The following is a 22547-nucleotide window of genomic DNA, read 5'->3' on the forward strand; positions in this document are numbered from 1 at the left end:
ATCGTCCTACCCACCCCTCCCTCCCCCACTCTGATCAATGATCACAGTAGCTGAGCATAATGGTTAGCGTCCTAGGCTCTGGATCAAGCAGTCCGGGTTCAAGCCCTGGCCAGGGTCACTATGTTGTGTTCTTGGGCAAGAGTAGACACTTAACTCTCATAGTGCCTGTCTTCACCCAGCAGTATAAATGGGTACCGATTAATAAGCTCTGGCCTGATGGGCCACTACAGTATACCCAAACGCTTTTTAACGTTTTACGATAGCCCCACCGCAGCAAAATAATAAGCATCTATACCCCAACCCATCACCTATTTCTTCTTGTACATATATAAATTGTTGACTAAGATCTCTCGCGTTCTTCTCATCAGAGTGGCTTCACACCCTTGCATATCGCCTGTGTGTACGGTCATTTTGAATTGGCAAGGTTACTGATAGAAGCAGGAGCAGACATTGAAGGCAAGACAAAGAACGGCTACACAGCTCTTCACCTGGCTGCACAGTATGGACACAGGCTGATTATTGACCTGCTGTTAGAACATGGAGCTAATCCTAACGCTATGACCAATGTGAGTACAGTTTAAGAACCTGTTGTAACCGGTTTGTCTCCTTCACAGTTGTTACCTGGGTTGTCACAAAGGCTTCTCTTAGGAGTTTTGCATGACGTCACACAACACTTCTGCTAGGATCTTTGCGTGACGATCCAGAGAGAACTTCAAAACCCTTGTAGTTCCGCGCTAGTGGCTCAGGGTTTTTTGTGCACCGAATTGTGATAGATACTTTGTTAGGAACTTACAATATAATGCGAGCGCTCAGAACTTTTTCGCAAAGGCGCGTCACTTAGCCACAAAGTTGAAATCTGTTAACCCCTGCCTCGTGAATATGGAGGATGGGTGCCTGGGATACCCGGGAGGGCCTCCACTGAGGTCAGCCGGCCCTCCCCAGATAGAATAAAGCTGCCAAGGTGGCAATCCCAACAAAACAGCCATGAGCCCCCACACACAGACACCCGTCACACTGATTAAATCAGTGGAAAAATGAATAACTAATAACAAGAAGCAGGGAAGGGAGGGAGGGAGGGGAAAAACTCGCAAAACATCCCTGAAAACCCTCCATGGAACGAAGGCCTGACTCCACGCTGTAATGTCCGAGAACGCAAAGCACTGAGCCTGACAAGAGCTAGTAACCGCTGACCACCAGGGCAGCTGACTACCCACTCGTGGTTAACTTGGTTAAATTGCTTATTTAACTTGGTTAAATCGCATTTAACCTCATCGGACCTTGCCAATTCCGATTGTGTCCCAAGAAGGTTTTTATTTATCAACGTAAATATGTTTTTACTCTTCATTTCCGACTTTCCCCAGAACATAGTTTGCTGTTGGTTAAAGCATTTTACATAATTGTTCACTTGTATCAAACTTTCTACTCACAGATTTATCGCAGTAGATTTCTATTTTAAAAAACATTAGGTGAATTAAGACGGAATCCACTAGGAAGTCGAGTAATATTTATTAAAGTTGGACCAAAAATCAATTTCCAGAATAATTTAAATCCTATTGCGTTATTTCCTACCCTTAATAAAAGGTAAAGATGTAAGTAATTATCCGTGATAACACCAACAACAATTTCTTATTAGAGTCTGAGAAAATGAATTTCAAAGTTCACAAGGTATGGGCAAAATCTCACGTGTAGCCATTTTGTAAATTCGTCTTAAGCGATTCAGTGGAATTCAGCGGAACTTCAAAATGTGTTTTCGATGTGTGGTGTTGTTAGAAAAGATTTCTTTTAATAAGATATTTGAAGCAGTAACAAAAAAGTTTGCAATAAGGTGGAAATAATTCTGGTACAACAATTTCTTATCAGAGTCTGAGAAAATGATATTTAAAGTTCACAAGCTATGCGGCAAAAGCTTACATACCCTTTAAGAGATTCAGTGGAATCCAGTGTGGTGTTGTTAGAAAAGATTTCTTTCGACTAAGATATTTGAAGCAGTAACACAAAAGCTTGCAATCAGGTGTAAATAGTTTTGGTACATAATTTTGTCCAATAACTACTCGAAGTCCTGGCGGATTTCCTCTTAATACTCTTTTTTGTGTGTTTTGTGCGTTTCTAGGAAGGTTACACTGCCCTGTACATCTCCCGAAGAGTAAATCTTAACACCACGATAACCGAGACTCTGTCTCAAGTAACAGTTGTCACACAGACCATTAAAATCAGGAGAAAACCGGTAAGTTTGTTTAATGACTGTCGTCCAAAATAGTTCTTATGTGTTTGATGTAATGTATATGAAATGATTCATATATGAACTGCGGATGGATATGAAAGTGATAAATGATCATCGCAATTTAAGCAATTGGAATTAAGAAGCCTGAAAAAAATTCAGGGCTTCAACGGGATTCAGGGCTTCATCCCGTTGAAGCCCTGAATTTTTTTTCAGGCTTCTTAATTCCAATTGCTTAAATTGGAAATTCACTGCGATGATCATTTATCACTTTCTTATGTGTTTGTCGGGTTTTGTGGTGTTTGTTTAGCTTTGCTTCGCAGCATTTGCTTTGCTTAGTTTGCTTAAATTCAAAGCTCAGTGCTATTCGCTCAACTCAAACCTCGCGTGCAACTTCTTCGACCAATCAGAGTATAGACGTTGACTTCTCAGCCAATCAAAACTCGTCGTGATTTTGGCTCACGTGACTTTTCCCGCGCTTAGCAGCAGATCAAAAATCTTTGTTCAAATTGGGTTCTGATGCTAGTGGCAGCTGTGACTTTAAGACCGGTTTACACGGGACGATTTGTCGGTCCTATTTGGCCCAGATTTGATAGAAAAACGAGTGTGCAGTTAAAAATCGGTCCGAATTTTAAAGAATATGTTGCAGTGCCATAGTTTTTGAAAATCGGGCCGATTTTCCTCCTCGCAGTTCAAACAAGGCAAAGAAAATTGGGCCGACGAGTGGCAGCGTGTAAATTTGCTTCGAACAAATCGGGCCGAAAAATCGTACCGTGTAAACCGACCTTTAGAATACTAGAGTTATTGGAAAATTGGCCTCTTTTGCTGCCTTTGAACTAATTAGAGCAACATCACAAGAAAGAAAGCGGTTTTGAAACAAAACTGACAGATAGCAATTAAGTACAATTAAATTCGGAGTATCGTAATTTATTTAGTTTTTCTTAATCGATCCATCCTTGGTTCTTCAGTTGTGGGTTAGTGAAATATTAATTTACGTTTCTCGTGTTTGAAAGATACCTTAATTTTCTACAACAAACGAAAATTGTTGTGACATTATTTCTCGAGTTGCGTGACATAGTTGCGTGATTCAGCTCTGTAACGTTTCGTGATACAGCTCTTTCATTTGTTTGTTCAGGGAGAGGAGGGAGAGGAAGGAGAAGAAGGCGAAGAAGACACAGAATCGGACATAGTGTTCAGTGCAGAACCTGAAGAGCTGGAGGAAGAAGAAGTGCTTGAAGCTCTGGAATTAGTTGAAGAAGGTCAGGGTTTAATTTCGTTTTGCTGCGCACTTCTCGAATATCTTGCCATCTAATATTTAGCATTTCTAAACAACACCCATAAAAATCCATCACAGATATTGGTCGGCAGCCTGTAAAAACAGCCTCTCTGATATTGAAGTGAAGCGACGTTCACGCTTTCAAGTTTTGTCCTGGTTTAATCCATTTCCATCCTCGCCATCGTTAGTCATATTTAGTTCCTAGCCGGTTCCTGAAAATCTTCGAGTCCTGTTCTACAAACTCAAGTATTTATTTTTGGGTTTCCTCTGATTTACGTGTAAGTATGTTTTCGAGCTTCTTGAATTCATTCCAAAACAGAAACTCTTTGTTATTATAAACTACTCGTATCACATTGCCATTTAATCCACCCACGGCACTGTTTGTAAACCTTACTCCCTAATGAGTTCCTGTCATTTGACAGGCACTGCTGTGCAAGACGTTTTTGATCTTCCGAAATCACGGTAGACTGTAAACAGGCCGTATATCGTTGCAGAAATCGAAGCGCGATAGAGAAGCGACGAAAAATATTTTCGTTGTTCCTCACTTCTCCTAACGCTTCGCTCTCTGTCTCGCTAAACCACATGTTTTGATCCTGTTCTGCGGGCCATAATCATGTGGTCTTCATTACAGCCGTTTTTGGGGGTTGTCACGCGGTTCTTCTTGGGAGAAGCGTTGCGTGACGACCTAAATAACGCTAGAAGTCACGCTAATATATGACATGTTCTGCATGTTCTGCAGATCCATCAATTGCTGAGGAATCTTATGACCGCTTTATGACAATGGAGGACATGGTGGATGATGAACGAAGCTCATCAACTCTTACGCACAGAGACTCCGGTATTTTCAGCTCTTCACGTTACTCCGGAGCGTTCTTTGAGGGAACCCCGACTGGCTCCCGAGCTTCCGACTTGAACCGCTCTCGTCTGTCCGATTTCAACGTGTCCGAGAGCATAACGACTTCGGAAATGATCGTGACAGAGTCGGAGCTTCCGTCGAGCCTGGCGGACATGGCCGATGATAATGTGCCAAAATACGAGCCGTTGGTGGCGGGAGATTTCTTGGTGAGTTTCTTGGTGGATGCCAAAGGAGGCAAAATGGAGAGCTCTCAGACTGGGCTCAAAATCACGCTACCACCAAGATCATGCCAGATGCCAACTAGAATCATATGCAAACAGTTACGGTGAGTGCTAGAACTAGGAGACTGAAAAAAAAAACTGAAAAAAAAAAAGAATCAGTGAACTTATATTGCATCTTACAAAAAACCCTAAATATCTCGTTCGTAATCCGTTTTAATCTCCCCGGCCCAATCTTAAAAGAGCTAATTCTCGGGAATTTCGCGGATTTTTGTTCTAAACTGTTCTGAAATTAGTGGTAGGCAACTTAATCCATGCAAAACATTATCTTTGGACATCTTGAGGAAGATATAACCTTAATCTGCGGGGAGAATTCACCCCACATAAATATTGATTTTTTTGGAGACGCGCGGAAACAACTTGAAAAGTTTAGCCTCAATTTTTCAAGTCATAATCCATTTCCATCCTAGCCATCCACAGCCAAAGACAGCTTGTTAACAGTTTCAGTGATCTAATATAGCAATTGTTAATAAAAAAAATGGAGCATCATTGTAGGTTTCCTACGACACAAATCATATAAATGACTCGAGATCTAAAATCAACTTGCAGATTCTCCGCACCAAATTCATACATTTTGTATAGCTGTCCTTGGGAGAATTTAGTTCCAAATCAATATGTCTTTCCTGACACGATCAAGTCATTAATTCTCATAAGGCACCTACTTTTGTCATAAAGAGGTAAAGAGAAATTAGAAGTTAGAGGGTAAAGAGAAATAAGTAATTCATCAGTTTTCAACTTTTCTTTTCCAGAATGAACAAGCCTTCGCTGATGCCCCCACTATGGGAGGGTGAGGCATTGGCGTGTCGTATTCTTGATGTAAACCCTTCAAGTTTAAAGTTTCTGCAGCCGGTCTATTTGGAGTTACCGCATTACGCTGCATTAAGGGATGGCGAGAGAGAATTGGTGGTGCTACGAACTCAGGACGGAGGCTGGAACTGGCAGGAAGTCTGCGTTGAAGACATGAAAGGTACCTGTACAACTTCTGTTTATTTTGTTATATATAAGATCACTAGATAATGTTTACAAACTTTGAGCGGATTTCAAATGACTGCCCCAGAACTTTAACAAAACTAGTCAGAATCGTGAACGGGAAAACCTGCACCTGGGAACCAGCGTTTTCTGTTTCCCGCGCTTTCAGCTTCGCGCGCTTTTAGTTTCGCGGGCTTTCTGCATTCGGCACTTTCTGCTTCCCGCGCCATCTGTTTCCCACCATTTCTACTTCCCGCGGTTTTTGCGTCCCGCGCCCGTCCCTCTTTGGGATGAGGAATCTAACCTACAAAGTTATTAACAACTAACTTATAAAATGGTTTACGAACTGATCGATCCGGTTTTAGAGAGGTCTAAAAATGTTAAACTAATTTATCTATTGTGATATTGTTTTAGCTGTGGACGGTTACAGCTCAGACATGAACATTCATCAAGGGTACTTCCCAAGCAAGAGATACGCGCGCATTGAAACACAGGATTTCCCTGAGAAGTTTTCCATCATATCACGACTAAAGAAAGAAACTTTCACTGTTGGTCCTCGGGGCGAGGTCCTTAAATCATCGGTCCTCCCTCAAGTTCAAGTTAAGGTCCCTGATGGGGCTGTATCGAGTGGAACAAAAATTACCTTACAGGTCAGTATGAGAGTCTTGGAGCTCCGTTATGCCGCTGTTTGGGACACTGCTTTATTGGATCCTTCGTTTGGGATCACTGCTTCTTATTAGCCTGCTTACACAGCCAACAAAAAAAATAACAGGGACTGAAGTGATCTTTAACTTGTGAACATGTTTTTCTTGCTCGACATGTCGTGTAAAGTATTCTAAAATTAGGAGGATGCACTTACTGTTAAGCAAAACAACTTTTGAACAACAAAAGAAAGGGCATAAAATCATTCTCCAAAATGTAAATAAACTGCAATCAATGTTTTTTAAAGAAATTTTCTTCCAAGTGAAACTGTCAAACTTGAAAATCACGTTTAGGCCATTTCTTTTCTACCAGTCTGTACCCAAACCACGTTTTGACAGTTTTCAGGACTTGTAAAGTAAGTTTTTAGCAAGGCCAGGATAAGTGGATTTACAATTCATACCAACTTATTCATGGGATTTTCAAATTGCACTACCTTATTATAGGAAATTAACGCTTGTGTAAATTAAAGTATTTGAAATTAACGCGACTAAAATTAACGCGAATCGAAGGAAAAATTACTTCTCAATAAAGGAAATTAACGCGAAAGAGAGAATAACATTTTAAAATGAAGGAAATTAACGCGACGTACACAAAGAAAAACACTTGTTGACACAACAGGAAGAAGTTTATTTCAACACTAGGCGTATTATCCGAGATGGAAACGATGTTCGTGATATTAAACCCAAACTTATGGTTTAAGCGACGGAATCTGACCGCTTTGAGCGGTCCACCCTAATGAAATAATGCTTTTTCCTAGGAGTTAAGAACGTCTGGACTGTATCGAGAAATTGGGGCCAAAATAATGGAAATTAAGGTCGCGGAAATTAACGCTCCACTAAATTAACGGTGCTGAAATTAACGTTAACAGAAATTAACGCGACTTAAATTAACGCGAATTCTTGAAATTCGCGTTAATTTCATGAAGCGTTAATTTCCTATAATAAGGTAAATCTTGGCGGTACTGCCCCTTTTAATGTTGCTGTTTCATGAGATTTTTTGAGTTTTTAATCACTTTTGACAACTAAAACTGTTTCTCCCTCAAAATTCCTGTTGATAGAAATGACAATCCGTATATTTATTGTCTTATTTTAGGTCCAACCTGCCGACGAATCATTCAATGACTTCGAGGACTGGGTTGCTGTGAGCCCTGTGGTTACACTTGAACCACAGGACGTTACCTTCTCCAAACCTGTGACAATTACCATCCCTACCCCAGTCTACAGCCCAGGTGGTGATAGTGTTGACATTCAGCCATCTCTGCGACTGCTCAGCTGTGAGCCACGTGACAACAGAAAGTCTATGTCCCATGCCCCCACGTACCAGTGGCATGACATCACTGATACTACACCGCTGAGCGTGGTGAACGAGTGCGCAACTTTCACGACAAGTCATCCGGCAAGGTAAGAAAGCCAACTGTTCTATTTCGAGCGGTTTTTGATTGGCTGTCGGAAGTAATCACGTGTTTTGCTGTTTTGTTGGGATTTGCGTTTTCTATGTTTTAGAGCAGTTTTCGATTGAGTGTCGAAAAACCAAAACCAAAGTAATCACTATGGCCAATCATAATGGACACATAAATCCAGTAAACCAATCAAGACTCGAAGCAAATATATGTAGCCGGCACGAAGCGCGTGAAAACGTGCGCGAGCGAGTCACGATTGGTTTTGGTTTTACTTCTGATTGGCTGAGAAAGTTGCGCAAGAGATTTTAGCCAATCACTAAGCGAAGTAGTGCGAAACTAATGCAAACGCGGATTACTTTCGGCACAGTGGAAACCGCTCTAACACAGCTTCAAATAATTTGTACCCAGTTTTTGTGTTTTGCTGCAGCCGCAATGGCTGCAAGCAAAACACATTGAGAGCTGAAGTTTGTGCCGTAAGGACCGTAAGGACCGTAAGGTGTAAGGTGTAAGTGCCGTAACAGAGGAGAAATCTGAACTACCGATGTCAATCAAATCCATGAACAAACAAAATCGAAACCAATGAACCGTAGCGCTGATCGCATTCGAAGTTACGGGCCAAAGTATTCGAACGTAAACCACGTTGGACACGCTGGAAAACAGAAAACCGATTTAAAAGTATATCGCATTGGGAAAGAAAACAAACTGTGGCGCGACCACTCCAGTTTTATGAGAAATTATTCTGCAGTTTTCATCATTTACGAAAAGAGCGAAGATTTGGAACCTCGCCGAAGGTCATAAATATTTTCTCCAAAGGACCGGTTAGTGCACAGTTTGTAAACTTTCGCTTTGAAAATAAACTTACCCTCACCTTGTCTACACTGTCTACAGCATACTAGTACTGTATTAACTCTGAACTTCATATTTTAAAATAAAATGTATGAACGTGTAACTTGTCACGCAAAGACAGCTGGTAGGCTGCACCGCTAATTGTAGCTGTATTCGAGCTATATAAAAGACAGCTAGAAACGAATTAATACTAGTAACATCACAATGGAAAAGAAACTTATTCAGTGGTGCACACCGTCGAAAACAAAGAAATATTAAAGGAAGTTCTCATTCACCAGATTCACTGCATCAGATGCAACATTCGTCAGTTCGTGTTTAAATGCGTGGCGACCAGTTTGTTTACTAGTTATTAAAAAATAATACGGTCTTCATTTAATAAACAGTTCATCCTTAAATTTCAGCTTTTCTACGACTGACAGGTAGGTACTATAGTATAAGCCCCGCTAAAATAGCTGGAAAGGGAAAGTTTTTTGAAAAATGAATTTTTGACTGCCAGACGCGCTGGCGCCACATGTTTATTTTGTGAAGATTAATTAAACGCCGTGAAAAATAGAATTTGATGTCCAGCGAGCCACTGCATCTTCGGCTACGCAGTCCTCAGTGAATCCTCCAACTTCACAAATTTCTAAAACTTTAAGAAAACGAACTTTCGCAGAATCAAAAATTGGTCCTTATCGATCTTCCGATCTTGTTGTGAAGACACTGAAATTCGACGAGTGTTCATGCGTGAAGGGATGACTGACGAATGATAATAATTATTTGTAAACTTTCGCTTTCAAAATGAACTTTGCGTTACGTTCAACGCCGTCTTTCTGTTGTTGTACGCCGGTGCGCGTGCGATTATTTATAATTTCTGAATTTTGATCAGTAAAATTATCAGGATTGAATTAACACAAAGTGACTACAATATAGTGCAATTATTAACCTGCACACAAGTGACAGACAATAAAAGACGTTGGATTTCAATCTCGACTCACTTGTCTTTCATCAACATGTTCCCTAAGACTTTGCTCTAGCAGCAAAACACATGGACCCATTGGGGCCCTATTTTTTAACCAATGAGAGGAAACGTGCTGTATTTCAACAAATCAGGAGTTAAATAAAAAAAGGATGACTTGACTTTGGCGCGCTTTTCAGCGCTTGGCGTCCGAACGTTGCCTGTTTTTACAAATCCATTTAAATTTTCTCAAGTCTTAACTATCTTTGATGCGTTTCTACTTTAGCGAACTATTATTTCAAAAAAATTAAACCGTTTATAAATTCTGTTGTAAAAACTATGAACTTTGCTCTCGTTTCGCACAGATACTGGCTTGTGGAAACACGTAACCCAGACAACGTGACGACAGACGCACGCCTGTTGTACCGCAAGTTAACCGCTGTCCCTTTCTTGGTCAAAATTGTGGTGTTTGCTAAAGTGAAACCTGATGGAACAGAGGCCCGTCTGAGAGTCTTCTGTATCACAGATGATAGCATGAAGAAAACACTGGAACAACAGACTGGCTTTGTGGAGGTGGCGAGGAGTCGTGATGTGGAAGTGTGCGAGGGAAGACCAGTACATGTCAGGTAGGACAAAAGCAAATAATTATGGAATCAAATAAGTTCTAACTTTTAAGTATGTGGATAAAACCCTAGTGTGTGACCCATTCAAATGAAAGCTACGGAGCAGTACTGTCATCTGTTTACTGTTTATTATGATGAACAAGGTGGCTCTAACTTTAAGTGTTTGTGGATGAAACCCCACAACCTGGCAAAAGTGTTAATGAAATTTTTAGCAGTTTTGTTCTTCCCCTCGCACTTCCCTATTCAATGTTGAGCTAATAGCGACTCTTATCACACACAAGACTGTTAAGTAAGGAACCAACATTGATGGGGGCCAGGGGAACTGAGAGGGGATCCTACAGCAGTACAGGAATTGAAATTTCTGTACTGAATTCGAAAATCTTGTAATCGAGCATGTCTTTACAAGCCTTCCTAATATTTTTGTCTGGAGTTGTAGCGTGTGTCTATTCAAATAAGAGCGATAGAGTTAGTTCTTTCAGTGTGTTACTGTCCCTGCTTTTTGACAACTGACAGCCGTGAATTTTTTCCCTAGTTTTTGAACTTAGACACCTTGGGGCGAAATTTTGAAGGAACGAAAATGAAAACCAAGGGCGATCTAGCCACGAGAAAACAAAAATAAAACCAGCTTGAACCCCTTGTAGCTCACACGTGGTTTAAATAGTATGTTTCCATTTCGTCCTTACAGGTGCTTAGGTAACGTCACACCAGTTAATCGTGAGCCGCTACAGATGACATTTTCTCCTTTCCGTGAAAACCGCCTGGGCGTGACTGTGCGCGTGACAGACCCGTCCCAGCCCCCCACCTGTCGGCTGGCATTCCTGAAAGAACCTCGCAAAGACCGCCAGGGTAACGTGCGAACGATCTGTAATCTGAGCATCGATTTATCTGAAGAGGTAAGACATCTCCTTACATTATCGATACATTTCAACCAGACATGTGATGAGAATTAAGAAACCATCAAGTAGAAGATGTTACTACTAAATTCCCTTTACTAAAACCAAAACAAATGTATGGAAATCTCCAAGGAGAATTTGTTTTTTGGCACTAGAGTATAGAGGGTTAGGTTTTAGGTTTTACACACAACATTACGAACTTTCAACCGCTCGTTAATGAAACTTTCTAAAGTAACTGAAATTGTCAATTTTTTTCCCACTCAGAACTTGAAGAAGGAAGATGCATCCGTCCGGCTTCCTGGTGAGTTGATCGTTACGACCGTTTTAGTGTGCGGGCAAGATAAACATTAGGGAGTTGTAATTCACCGTGATCTCGAACCTGAAGAGCATTTTTTTTTTAATCAAACAGTGCCAAACACTACACTCCAAGATAAGTAACAAACCAATCAGGATGCGAAGTTAAACCATGCAACCGGTCACTTGCGCGGGAAAACATGAAACCGAAACATCGGCGGCAAGCGCGGGAAAACAGATACCCGCGTGGAAAGCGCGGGAAAACATTACTCGTGGAAAACGCGGAAAAACATATCACCCGTGGAAAGTGCGGGACCCCGCTCGCGACCGGCACGGAAAACCATGTTAGCCGTCCGTAAGCACGCGAAAAGTCTTTTTTTTTTTTCATCTCACCCAACAAAGAGAACAGCTTTTCTCTTCGTTATTCTTACCCTGCTATTTTAATGTTGTTGACTTGTAGATGATTTGTTGACGTTGATCGGCAAAGGTGTTGGATACGATTGGATTGCGCTTGGTCAACAGTTGGGATTTACAGACTCAGAACTACAAGAAATCTCTGACAGACAGTGAGTGTTTTAAGAGTTCATTTGTGTTTGTGTGGGAGGCACGGTGGCCTAATGGTTAGCGCGTTGAATCTGGATCGAGCGGTCCGATCCGGGCTCAAGCGCTGGCTGGGATCATTGTATTGCGTTCTTATAGGCGAGACTGTCGCATGCACAGTGTGTCTTCCGCCACAAGTATAAATAGTACTGACAAATTGTCATGGCAACCTGAAAAAGAAGCGGGAGGGGTGAGGAGAGAGGGCTCAAGTGGAATAGCATCCCAGCATAGAAACTGACATTTAACGCCGGTCTGACAGCCACCTAGTCTTTTAAAGACGTAAACAAAGTGCTTTCAAAGCAGACTGGTCTTCTTCTTTTACTGACAACAATTGTTTTTCCTGCAGTTCTGCTTCAACTGACGAGTGTGCCACTGATGTGTTGAAGACCTGGCGCGACAAGGAAGACTCCGAGGCTGATATGGCGTCCTTAGAGAAAGCTCTCCGTGAAATGGGACGAGAAGACATCGCAGATAACTTCAAACAGCTTGCCTACAGAAGCTACTCCAAAGACCCTGTGGTTGTCGTGGAAACGCACCGCGTGACTACAACTCACACGGCACCCACAGAGAGCTCGGCACCAGGTCACCGGCGCATATCCGAGTTCCTGGACACGGCGGGTGAGACGGACGACATGTTTGGTGGTGATGACGCTGGTTCCCATTCTCCGCGCACGGACCGTAAGGACCAGACCGACGGAGACGAGGTTTTCACGGAGGCCAGAAAGAGTTCGCCTGAACCAATCACAGAAGAGTCTGTCATTGTAGTAGAGAAACACAGAGTCGTGGACGAAGATGGCAATGTCATTGAAGAAAGCCACAAGATTATCGAAGATGGAAGCGAGGTAACAGAAGACAGAGAAAAATTGCTCCAAGATTTCTTTGGAAACGACAAAGGCGTCTTAGAATTCTTCACCAGCGAAGCTAACAAGGCTATAGAGAATGGCGATGAAGAAACCGAGATATAAGCAAGAGGGTTATAAAACAGTTTTAAACTGTGCAGTGTTACGTAAAGTTGAATGCATTTAGACGAACGTTCTACGTTCTAAAGTCAAGAACTGACCAGCGAGATTGTGGTTTACTTTTAAGGCCAAATTATCCACTGGATGGGTCGAAAAATTTGGGCTCCAGCAGTGTGAGTATCTATAGATTGTTCAAGTGCGTTGTTGTAAAGTTTAGTGACTCGAGAAGTGGATTTTTAGGAAGATCGTCAGGGAAAGATTTTAAAACGTAAAGTTGTTAAACAAAGAAATCCTGCTGAAAAAGCTTGTGGTTAGCGGTTTTAATTATTTGCATTCACCATGCTAAGCATGTTTTAAGGTCATTAGATATACTGTAAGTCATAGTTCAGACCTGAATATTTCAGAAAACGTTATTTTAACTCGTTTTAATATAGCTAGGTTATGTAGCTTTTTAACGTATTTAGAGAGACGGGGCATAGTGGTGTCCTTTGTCTCCATTCGGGGCGTCACACAACGTTCAGTGCGTTGCGTGATTCACGTAATGTCTACGAAGGACAAAGGGAAGATAATTTGACTAAAGTTTTGTATTGTCACGCGCCTGGTGCAGAATTCAGTTAGGTTTTACTCACGCATTCTTATTCTAACGTTTGTTTTCAATTCTTTTATACATTTGTCGTGTGAAAATGATAACTAGAGAACATAAATTGTGGGAGGAGCATTGAGCCTTCCTGATGTTTTACTTTTTACTGTCAATTGCATGTTTGAACAACTGCTAGAAAGAGAAGAGAATTAGTCAAAGACAAGACTACTAATATTCGGGAAACACGTGCCGGGCTCGGGAAATGTTCGTTAAATTATCCGGAGAGAATCCGATTTTATTATCCAATCAGAAACGTGCTCGCAGACTCGTAAGCAGACTTCGCTCCTATGGTCCTCAACTTTTCTTGAGCATGGAAAAGAGAGCATGGTGGGAACGTAGCTGGTCTTACGTCATGTTTGTCGTCACGAGGAGACAATGTTGCTTAGCAACTTCACAAAAGTTCGGCCCAGTCTGCTCCCGGCTAAAAAGGTGCTTGTTTCCCTGGCAACGTAGTGTAGTTTATTTGAGAATCCGCCGGAAAAATAAAGCAGTTTCTTGTTAGGACTTGTTAATAATGATGAGAATGAATGAGGTGAGAGTTTTTTCAAGCCTGTGAACTTATAGCAATGTCAATGTAGATTTTACGGCTCTCAGCCAGGTTAGCTTACTAAGAAGACTACTATCTGGAATAAACAAGTCTGTATTCACTCCATTTGTGTGTGAATTTTGTACCGAAACTGTATCAATGTAAAGCCGGTAACCTATCAATGTAAAGCCGGAAGGGGGAGGGAGACTTGACCATTTCAATAGACTTTCTGACCGTTTTAATGGGCTTTCTGACAAAATTTTATTGGAGTTTAGTGACTTTTTGAGCATCCACAAATATCCTGCGGTAGGGCATTTGAACAGTTCAATTTCAGTTCAATTTCTCTCCTTTGCTCGCCCCTCCCCCTCCCCCTTTGGCTTTACATTGATGGGTGCATAACTTGTTTTGTATCAGCAATGGCTTGCCCATGTTATCGCGGGGAAATAACTGACAAATTCATTGCAGGAGAAATTGTTACTTTCAATGGGCGTTATGGTATGGATGATGTTGGGTGAAGGAGTACGGTGTCGGGATGTAACCGATTTTTTTTGACTATTGTTCTTGCTCCCCACCCCTAACCCCTCGCGCGCGTCCCATTTTGTGCAGGGGTCCAGTTTTCTCGCGGTTCTATTTTCGCGTTCAACGATTAAAAAAAAAGGAGCACACGAGAAAATAGAGGGCTGCGCACAGCCTATGGGCCTAAAAATTTGCGACGCGTTACGTAACGTTTGGTTGTCATTGTTGTTGTTTATTTGTTTGTTTGGCCGTCAAGTTTATCGGCAGAGCATAATATTAATGCCTTTTAAGCATGAGAGTGATTTATTTTGAACGCCAAGCATAATAATGCCAAATTAAAAATCGAACAATATGTGGAAGATCTATCAGTGATACATGGAAGAAAAAAACCTGTTTGAATGAGACCACGATCTACTGAACCATGCCCGTGCCACGGGTGTCGGAAGAACAGGAAAAAAGTTGGTAAGAAGCTTTTTGAGTCGGTTCTACTTGATCTCAAGTGGTCTAGTGCTGCGATAAGCATCTTAAGTTATTTTACAATCGCCATGTTCAAAGAAAGATAGGTAATATTATGTGAAACAAGGCCGCTTCTGAGTTTCCGCTGGATTAGCATGATTAGTCCCAAGCACGGCAATACTATAAAATCGTAAATTCTAGGCTTGGTTAAAATTGGCCAGGAGCCCACTTTTTAATTAGCCTTTTGTTTGTCTACAAACGCTTTATCATGCTTGAAGCTCTGCTCAGACATAGCAATTCTGATCGCACAGTCAGTACGTGACCGTATTTTTTGTCTCTACCATGCAGTTTGGAGTTATTTTTGTAAAGTTCGTATAAGAGATCGTAACTCTTTCTTCTGCATTTGTTATTATTATTATTTTGCATTTTAACTTGTTATTACTTATTTATTTTTTAGCAAACATTTTTGGCCGCTTACCATATTTTATTAATTCTGCTCTAAAGTTCAATATTGTACACGTGCTAGCATAATGCTTTCTCCTGCAATCACCAACTGTCACTGTCAAAACTAATTTATCTTAGCCTAAACCTGATTAATACGAATGAATAATGGATTGAATACCTTTATTTAAGCGCCAGACTAAACTTGCAGCACATCTTTTTTCTTGTGATTTCGTGAAAAATTGACTGTTAAATTGCTCACTGAAGCCTTCGTGACACGGTGAGCAAGTGGGTCAGTACTCTTCTTAGCTGGAAATTTTCTCGTAGCTTGCGTGCTCACTTTCAATTTCCTTCCTGTTTTTCTGACGTATCAAAGAAATTGGACGCCAGCCCGCAGGCGAAATTTTGGCAACCCACGAAATTAGCAAAAATATAAGCCTCGCGAAAACAAAATAACATCAGGAATAACAAATAAAAAAGACTTTCGTGCGAATTTGAGCTCCGCGATCAAAAGTGTAATAAGCTTGTCCAGGGGCTCTTCTCGTAAACTAAAAGCCCTTCAAGGGTTTGCTGAGAACTCCCGCCCAGGCATATTTTAATTTATGACAATTTTTATAATCAACATAAAAGGGCAAATGATAGATGATGATGATAAGTGCAAGTAGCCAGGAGAGGCACAAAGGGTCGACGGTGCAGAAGGGGAGCAGCTCACATAAGTTTGTAACTCTACTGATCCTCTAGTGTAGCAGTTGCTATTGTTTGGGGCGCAAGGGGCATTGTTCCTGTTATTTGTTCAGTTGTTCTCTTGAAGCGGTAGCGAGCCATTCATGTGAGACTTTGCGAGAGTGGTGATTAGGTCGATTGCATTTGGAGGCTAAAAGTCTGAAAATGAAACGCTACCCACTCAAATACCAAAGAAATCCCTGGCCAAACGTAATCTTTACCACAGTCCACTAACAACAGACCATCGGCTTCGCTGGATGATAACCTTCCGCACACTCTCTAAATCGATTCCCGCTAAAGTACTAGTAATCGTGGTCTTCAAGCACTCTTGTTTGGGATTTCGAGCAAGGCTTCACCGCTCGCGTGAAACTTCAAACGCGAGATCTTGCTTGCACGCTATTGGGTGGTCCATGCCACACTTTCTGCCACGTGGTTTCCTTGAACGTTTCTAAAAATTGTTGTTGAGAGAATTCTTTCTTTGGCGATTATTTCAAGACATGTGTAAACAAATAAGCAAGCAAACAATCAAACAAATCTGAACAAATTAATAAATAAATAAACGAATAAATAAATAAAATAAAATAAAAAAGTCAGTGAAGTCGAAGCCATGGGCTCCTATCGAAACTTGTTTTTATTTTGGCTCTGAGAACATAGATCTTGATAAGCAGCCTGAAAAAAAAAAAAACACAAAAAAATGTTCTTCTTTGTTGATTCTGAAAGTCACGTTTCGGGAAATAAGCATGATGGAAAGTAAAATTACAATAGCTGACTTCCGGTAGACGACCCGCTGACAGCCGCTGAGTCATACCCAGTCATACCCCGCCAGTACAATTCGCTCATCACGGATGACTGGCGGACAAGAGAGGTTTATTTTCTTCGATTGTAGTTATTTCTATTTTATACGTCAGTTTCCGTTTCCTTTTGAGAAGTCCATAACATTTATAACACGACTGACCTGACAGCTGTGGTTATTGCATGTGTTCACGTCACGCCCCTTGAAACAGACAACAGTTCGAACAATCTCCAATTGTTCCACGAGGTCACGTGCGCGGCGTTCCTTTACGTTCCATATTTGGAGGCTGCGGATCAACAAAGATTATATGTTCCGTCAACATGGCGGACGAGAGTGCAGTTTCTAAACAGTGCAAAACTTTACCTTCTTCTGTCGCTGGCTTGTGAAAATTTCGCTTTAATTTAATATTTTAGCCATGGAAGAAGGTTACAAGAAAGTAATAGAGCGCCATCGGGATAAATTCCGGCGCGCAGTGACAGTAGAAAGGCTGTTTTCGCCGTTGGTTGTTAGCCATGTCGTGAACTCCGAGGAAGCACAAGCAATTCAAGGCGAACATCCTGCTCAAAGAGTCGACCGATTGCTAGACGTCATTCAAAGAAAAGACTATGAGACGTTCAAGAAGTTTTGTGTGGTTTTAGAGACTACGTATCCGTACATGTTAAACTGTATGTTTTTGGGAGTCGAACCCCCAACTACATCAGGTGAGAGTGAAAATGAAACTTGTGACTTACCCAATGTAAACATGTCAGCGTCGGGTTTAGCTCTCCAACTTTCCAATTAACAACTCTGCTCGCAGCTAAACATAGTTTTGGTGTGCTTAATGCATATTCTTAGCCAAAATGTACTTTATAAACTTGTTTTCATCACTCGCAAACGTGGTCGGTTGTATTGTAACGCGGAGATTCGATTATTATATTTTCGTATGGATATTTATACACCAACTAAAGCTTATCAACGCTTAGTTATTATGCATTTAGTTCGTAATAATCTATTTTTTAGCTCTTGAAGGATTTTATCTGCCGTTTTAAACACTGAATGCGCAGAGGAAAATGTTCTTAGCAATTAGGCGGAAATATAGACTGACGTGTTCACCGAGTGTGAATTTCTTCAAACCAAGCGCCGCTCGCACGCAAATATATTTTTGTTGTTTTTCCATTAATTGTTTTAGGAAAACCACTGACAGTATAATTAGGCTGTATTTCGCCAAATTCGTGCAAGCAGAAAAAGTAACTTTTAGCTGAATTTTACATTACTTTTGAGAAAATTAACTTCAACTGCGCGCGTCGAGAAAGTTGTTTGTCACCCGAGAAGCAGACTCAAGCAAACCATGAAACCACAACAATCAAGTTTTTTTTTTCTCATAAACGCCCAAACTCAATTTTCAAGGATTTAAGCATATTTTACCGCACAGACATTTACCAAGAGACGTTATTGGATTTTAACACACATTACATAATGAAGTAATGGCGATTGTAAGGATTTAATGTGTGGAAAAGACGCGATCGTTTTGGAATTGATGTTTTTCTTGTTATCTTTCAGTATCAGCGCACATACGAACAGATCAAGGAAAAACTGCAGATAACGACGAAGACACAGCTACCCGTCACATGCAATGTGAGTTTGTCTCAGAAAGTTGTCGTTCCTTTAATCTGTAAATAAATTTCAACAGAGTTATGACTACAGTGATGCAAGAATGTTTCGTTATGTGTAAAAACTGTCTTACTGCAGAATAAAATTCGATCCCACACAAATAAACATGATTTGTGTTGGCCGAAGTCCCAAAGTTGACCAGCCCTAAAACAATAATTTAGAACAAGGCATAATCAAGATCTTGTTTACAAGTGCAAAGTTCTGATATTTGCTTTTCTGTATATTTGACAGCTCATATAAGTACTAGCTTATGAAGTCTTAAAACCGAGCTTAGAGTGCAAATGAGCAGAATTATTTTATTGGAGCATTTTTGTTAAACAATTATATTGGCTAATAAATCAAAACCATTGACCTTGGAAAGAATATATTTATTCAGTATTGAACTGTCTACATACAAAACAAGCTGTTGACGACAAGATCCGGACCTTGTTGAACTATTCTTTTTCCTAATTTGTTCTACATAATTCTGTCCCTTGGGGGGATTTTGTTATCATTTTATTAACATATTATAAATGTCTAATGTGTTTTGTGTGTGGAACCACGTTGTTGACAAGCAAAAGAAAATTTCCGAGAATTGTTTCTCAGAGTTAATCTCTTGCTATATTTGATGGCGTTATGTCTGTTTATACACAATCTGTGTAGCTATTTTTAATGTTCTTGATATTTTGGCAGGCATAGGTCCATCTCGTCGTGTGAATGTTGGTCGCAGTACAAGCATGACCGGCCACGACCTTTGCAAAGATCGGCTCATTGTGCTGAAAAATGAGTTAAGGACAGTGAAACGTGACTTGGAAAAAGTTACAAATCAGTTGCATGAGACTGAAAGAGAGAGGGATGCTTATAAGAAAATAAATGATCTGAAAAATGCTGACAGAATACACATGGACAACAATTCAAATCTACCACAAGGAAGCGACAGAGACAATGAGTTTGACATACTTAAAAAACAGTATGTCGATTGCTTGAAGGAACTCGAAATGTTAAGATATGAAAATTCTGACATTTCTGCAAAGTACGAATCTGTCTGTCAACAGTGTGAGAATAGTCGAAAGTACAAAATGTTATTTCAAAGCCTTCAAAGAAGGTTTGATGAAATCAACCTTGAACGCGACAAGCTGAAGCAGGAGTATGAAGAAATTGTGTTGTTGAGAGAAAGAGAAAAAATTGAACTCATTGAAATGAAAGACAATCAAAAGTATGAAGAGTTTGTTAAAAGTCATTCAGCAAACACAGCTTTGGATAAATATGAGTCGCATAAAAAGGAGTATGAAAGCCTTCAGGATACTCACAGAGATCTGCGATCCAAGTACAATCATTTGTTTAACAGCTACCAGAACTTAGAATCAGATTATTCAGCACTGAAAATTCAGTTTGATGGCTTACTTCACGAGCAAGATGCACTGATCGTTGAACGAAATGGACTAAAGCAACAGGCTGAAGCTGCAATCTCTAAGTACGAGAAAGCTATTAAAGATCGCGACTCTGTTTTGAAGGTTTCCTATCAGGTTCAGCAGGACAGAGAGAGAGAACGTGAACAAGTCATGTCTCGTCAGTTCAGAACTGCTAAGGACATTACCAAGCTGACAGAGGAAAGGAACGCAGCTCTGAATGAGTATCAGTTAGTCATGAGCGAACGGGATACAGTTCATCGAGAAATTGAAAAACTTCAGGATGAGCTGACCGATCTGCGAAAAACTAATGAAAGCCTTCAGAAAGACTATTCAAAACTGCAGAATCACATTGACGACACGCAAGGGGAATTGTCTCTTTTGGTAGAAGAACGTGAACAGGCTTCCAAGGAGGTGTTTGGTGTGAAAGAGCAACTTAGTCAAACATTGTTAGAAAAGGAGAATGTTATCAAAGAATTGGACAAAACAAGAGAAGATTACGAGATGTTGAAACAGGAACGGAATGTTGCGCGAAGAGAGCGTAGTGAAGCAATTATACACAGAGACAAAATTCTGAAGGAATGTTTTGAAATTAGACAGAAACATCAACTGGTGATCAAAGGAGAACACAAGGAGATGGACGCACTTAGAAAAGAGTTTGAAGTTCTTTCAAAGGAGCTGACAAATGCATTACATGACATTGAAGTTGTGAAAGTGAGGAGAGACTGGGCTATGACTGAGAGAGATAAAGTAATACAAGATAGAGACTCGTTGAAAATAAGGTTTGATAAGATGCAACATGAAAGGGACCGTGCCGTCAGTGATCTGGCTGAACTCCTTCATGAGTCTGATGACATTAGACGGAAACATAATGAAGCTGTCGGTGAACTCTTAGAACTGCGTAGCCACATTGAAAATCAGCTGAATCAAGGGAGTCTGTCACAGGAACATCTGTCAAGTAGAGATTCAGCAATCGACACAGACTCCAATGTAAGCCATTCACATTGTTTTTGACTTACAAAAGTTATGTCAATTTTATGTACTAATTGTCATAGCTGACAGGCTGATGGGCTGATCTATCGAGGGGGAGGGAATTTTAAAGCTACTCCTGGCCCAGAGAAATGCTTCTGAAGGAGAGAGTTATTTTTTTAGTTCGACATTTACTACTTGTCCTAGTGGGAGGTGGCCTAGTGGTTAGCACACCGGACTCTGGATCAAGCGGTCCGGGTTCAATCCCTGGCCGGGGTCACTGCGTTGTGTTCTTGGTCAAGACACTTTACTCTCATAGTGCCTCACTCAACCCGGGTGTATAAATGGGACCAGCAAAATTATTGCTGGGGGATAACCCTGCAATATACCATCCCATCCAGGTGGGAGTATAAATACTCCTGGTCGCTTGATGCTACAGAAACTGAGATCAGCAAAGGCAAGATGGGCCACCAGGCCAGACCCGGACTTACTTTTTACTCGTCTTAGTAGACTTACTAGAGCGTAAAGCATAGGGAGATGTAGAAGCTTATGGATAGTTGCTTCATATAAAGTTATATTGAAAGGTCCATTTGTTTGCTACCGGTATGTTTTTAGTTAGCAATTTTTGATACAAATATTTACTTATCCTTTGCAGGAATGGGAAACAGAGTCAATTGTGTTAGAAAGGGTAAGTTTTCACCGATTACTCCATAATTTGTAGATGGCTTGGGATGGGTTCTACACATGGCTTACACTTGCCTGCTCTCAAGCTACTGTCAATATTTTCTGAGGAATGTGATTGAAATCTGAGCATCAGAATGTCCATTTGCCAAAAAGCCAACAAGAGAGTTTGTGAAAAATAAAAAAAAAAATTACTTGATAGATCAGAGGCATGAAAGGAGAATTTGTGTGTTGGTAACATTGGTTAATTAATGTTGATTGCAGATGAATCTGGATGATGATCTTGGTATTGCCATTGCTGGTGGACGAGACACTCCAGCCATCCCTAATGACAGTTCTATTGTGATTACCAATGTCGCAAAAGGAAGCATAGCTGATGGCAAGCTCAAGTAAGTCTGGAAAACATAAACCTTATTGATATAACTGTAAACAAACCTTGTGTGCTATGGTGTAGCTTGTCTTTTTGAAGAATATTGGCTGAGCACACACAAAATAATGATCTAACGAACTCTGACAGTAAACAAGTGAATGATTTCCCATAGTGAAACCACAACCCGGAGCTTAATCTGTCCATGTGAATTTTAATAAGCGTTTCCAGGTTTAAGCTTGATATTGCTTACTTTCAATTCCCTTGTTATATGTTTGAACTGTATGATGAAATTTTTTTTTCTCAAAACAGGGTGAATGACTGTGTTCTGAAGGTGAACAACATTGACTTGACAAATGTTGAATATCGCACTGCAGTCCAAGCAATCAGCAGAGGGGAGGTTGTCAACATGGTTAGTGTTAAATTTATTTATTTTGCTGTTGATTTCATCCTGTAAATTTAAGAAATAATTGTCTGCACTACTAAAAATGTTTTTTTCGTACAGGGTAGTTGCTAGCTACAATGTGGGAACTGTTCCCTCATTGTA

The 22547-nt window shown here is 40.7% G+C and overlaps 2 protein-coding genes across 3 annotated transcripts in view; both read left to right on the forward strand.

Annotated features, from left to right (window-relative positions):
• The window catches only part of LOC144664611 (uncharacterized), a 34368-nt gene extending 20226 nt beyond the window's left edge, over positions 1-14142 (forward strand). For both annotated transcript variants that reach the window (XM_078525745.1, XM_078525744.1), the window contains exons 22-33: positions 369-566; positions 2111-2224; positions 3354-3477; positions 4234-4675; positions 5378-5595; positions 6012-6247; positions 7392-7699; positions 9847-10107; positions 10790-10997; positions 11262-11298; positions 11752-11857; positions 12238-14142. In XM_078525745.1, the coding sequence (XP_078381871.1) occupies positions 369-566; positions 2111-2224; positions 3354-3477; positions 4234-4675; positions 5378-5595; positions 6012-6247; positions 7392-7699; positions 9847-10107; positions 10790-10997; positions 11262-11298; positions 11752-11857; positions 12238-12856 (2871 nt within the window). In that variant the 3' untranslated portion in view covers positions 12857-14142. The remainder of the gene's footprint in view (positions 1-368; positions 567-2110; positions 2225-3353; positions 3478-4233; positions 4676-5377; positions 5596-6011; positions 6248-7391; positions 7700-9846; positions 10108-10789; positions 10998-11261; positions 11299-11751; positions 11858-12237) is intronic.
• A 3122-nt stretch (positions 14143-17264) lies between these two features.
• LOC144665897 (uncharacterized) lies at positions 17265-22472 on the forward strand. Its single transcript, XM_078527179.1, has 6 exons — positions 17265-17646; positions 18485-18559; positions 19268-20973; positions 21608-21640; positions 21898-22022; positions 22313-22472. Exons 1-6 carry the CDS (start codon positions 17361-17363, stop codon positions 22455-22457), a joined length of 2370 nt encoding a protein of 789 aa, XP_078383305.1. The 5' UTR covers positions 17265-17360; the 3' UTR covers positions 22458-22472.
• Positions 22473-22547: the final 75 nt, after the last annotated feature.

The sequence above is a fragment of the Oculina patagonica genome, chromosome 9 (assembly GCF_052425735.1).
Source record: "Oculina patagonica isolate OP01 chromosome 9, crgOcupat, whole genome shotgun sequence".
Taxonomy (NCBI): domain Eukaryota; kingdom Metazoa; phylum Cnidaria; class Anthozoa; order Scleractinia; family Oculinidae; genus Oculina; species Oculina patagonica.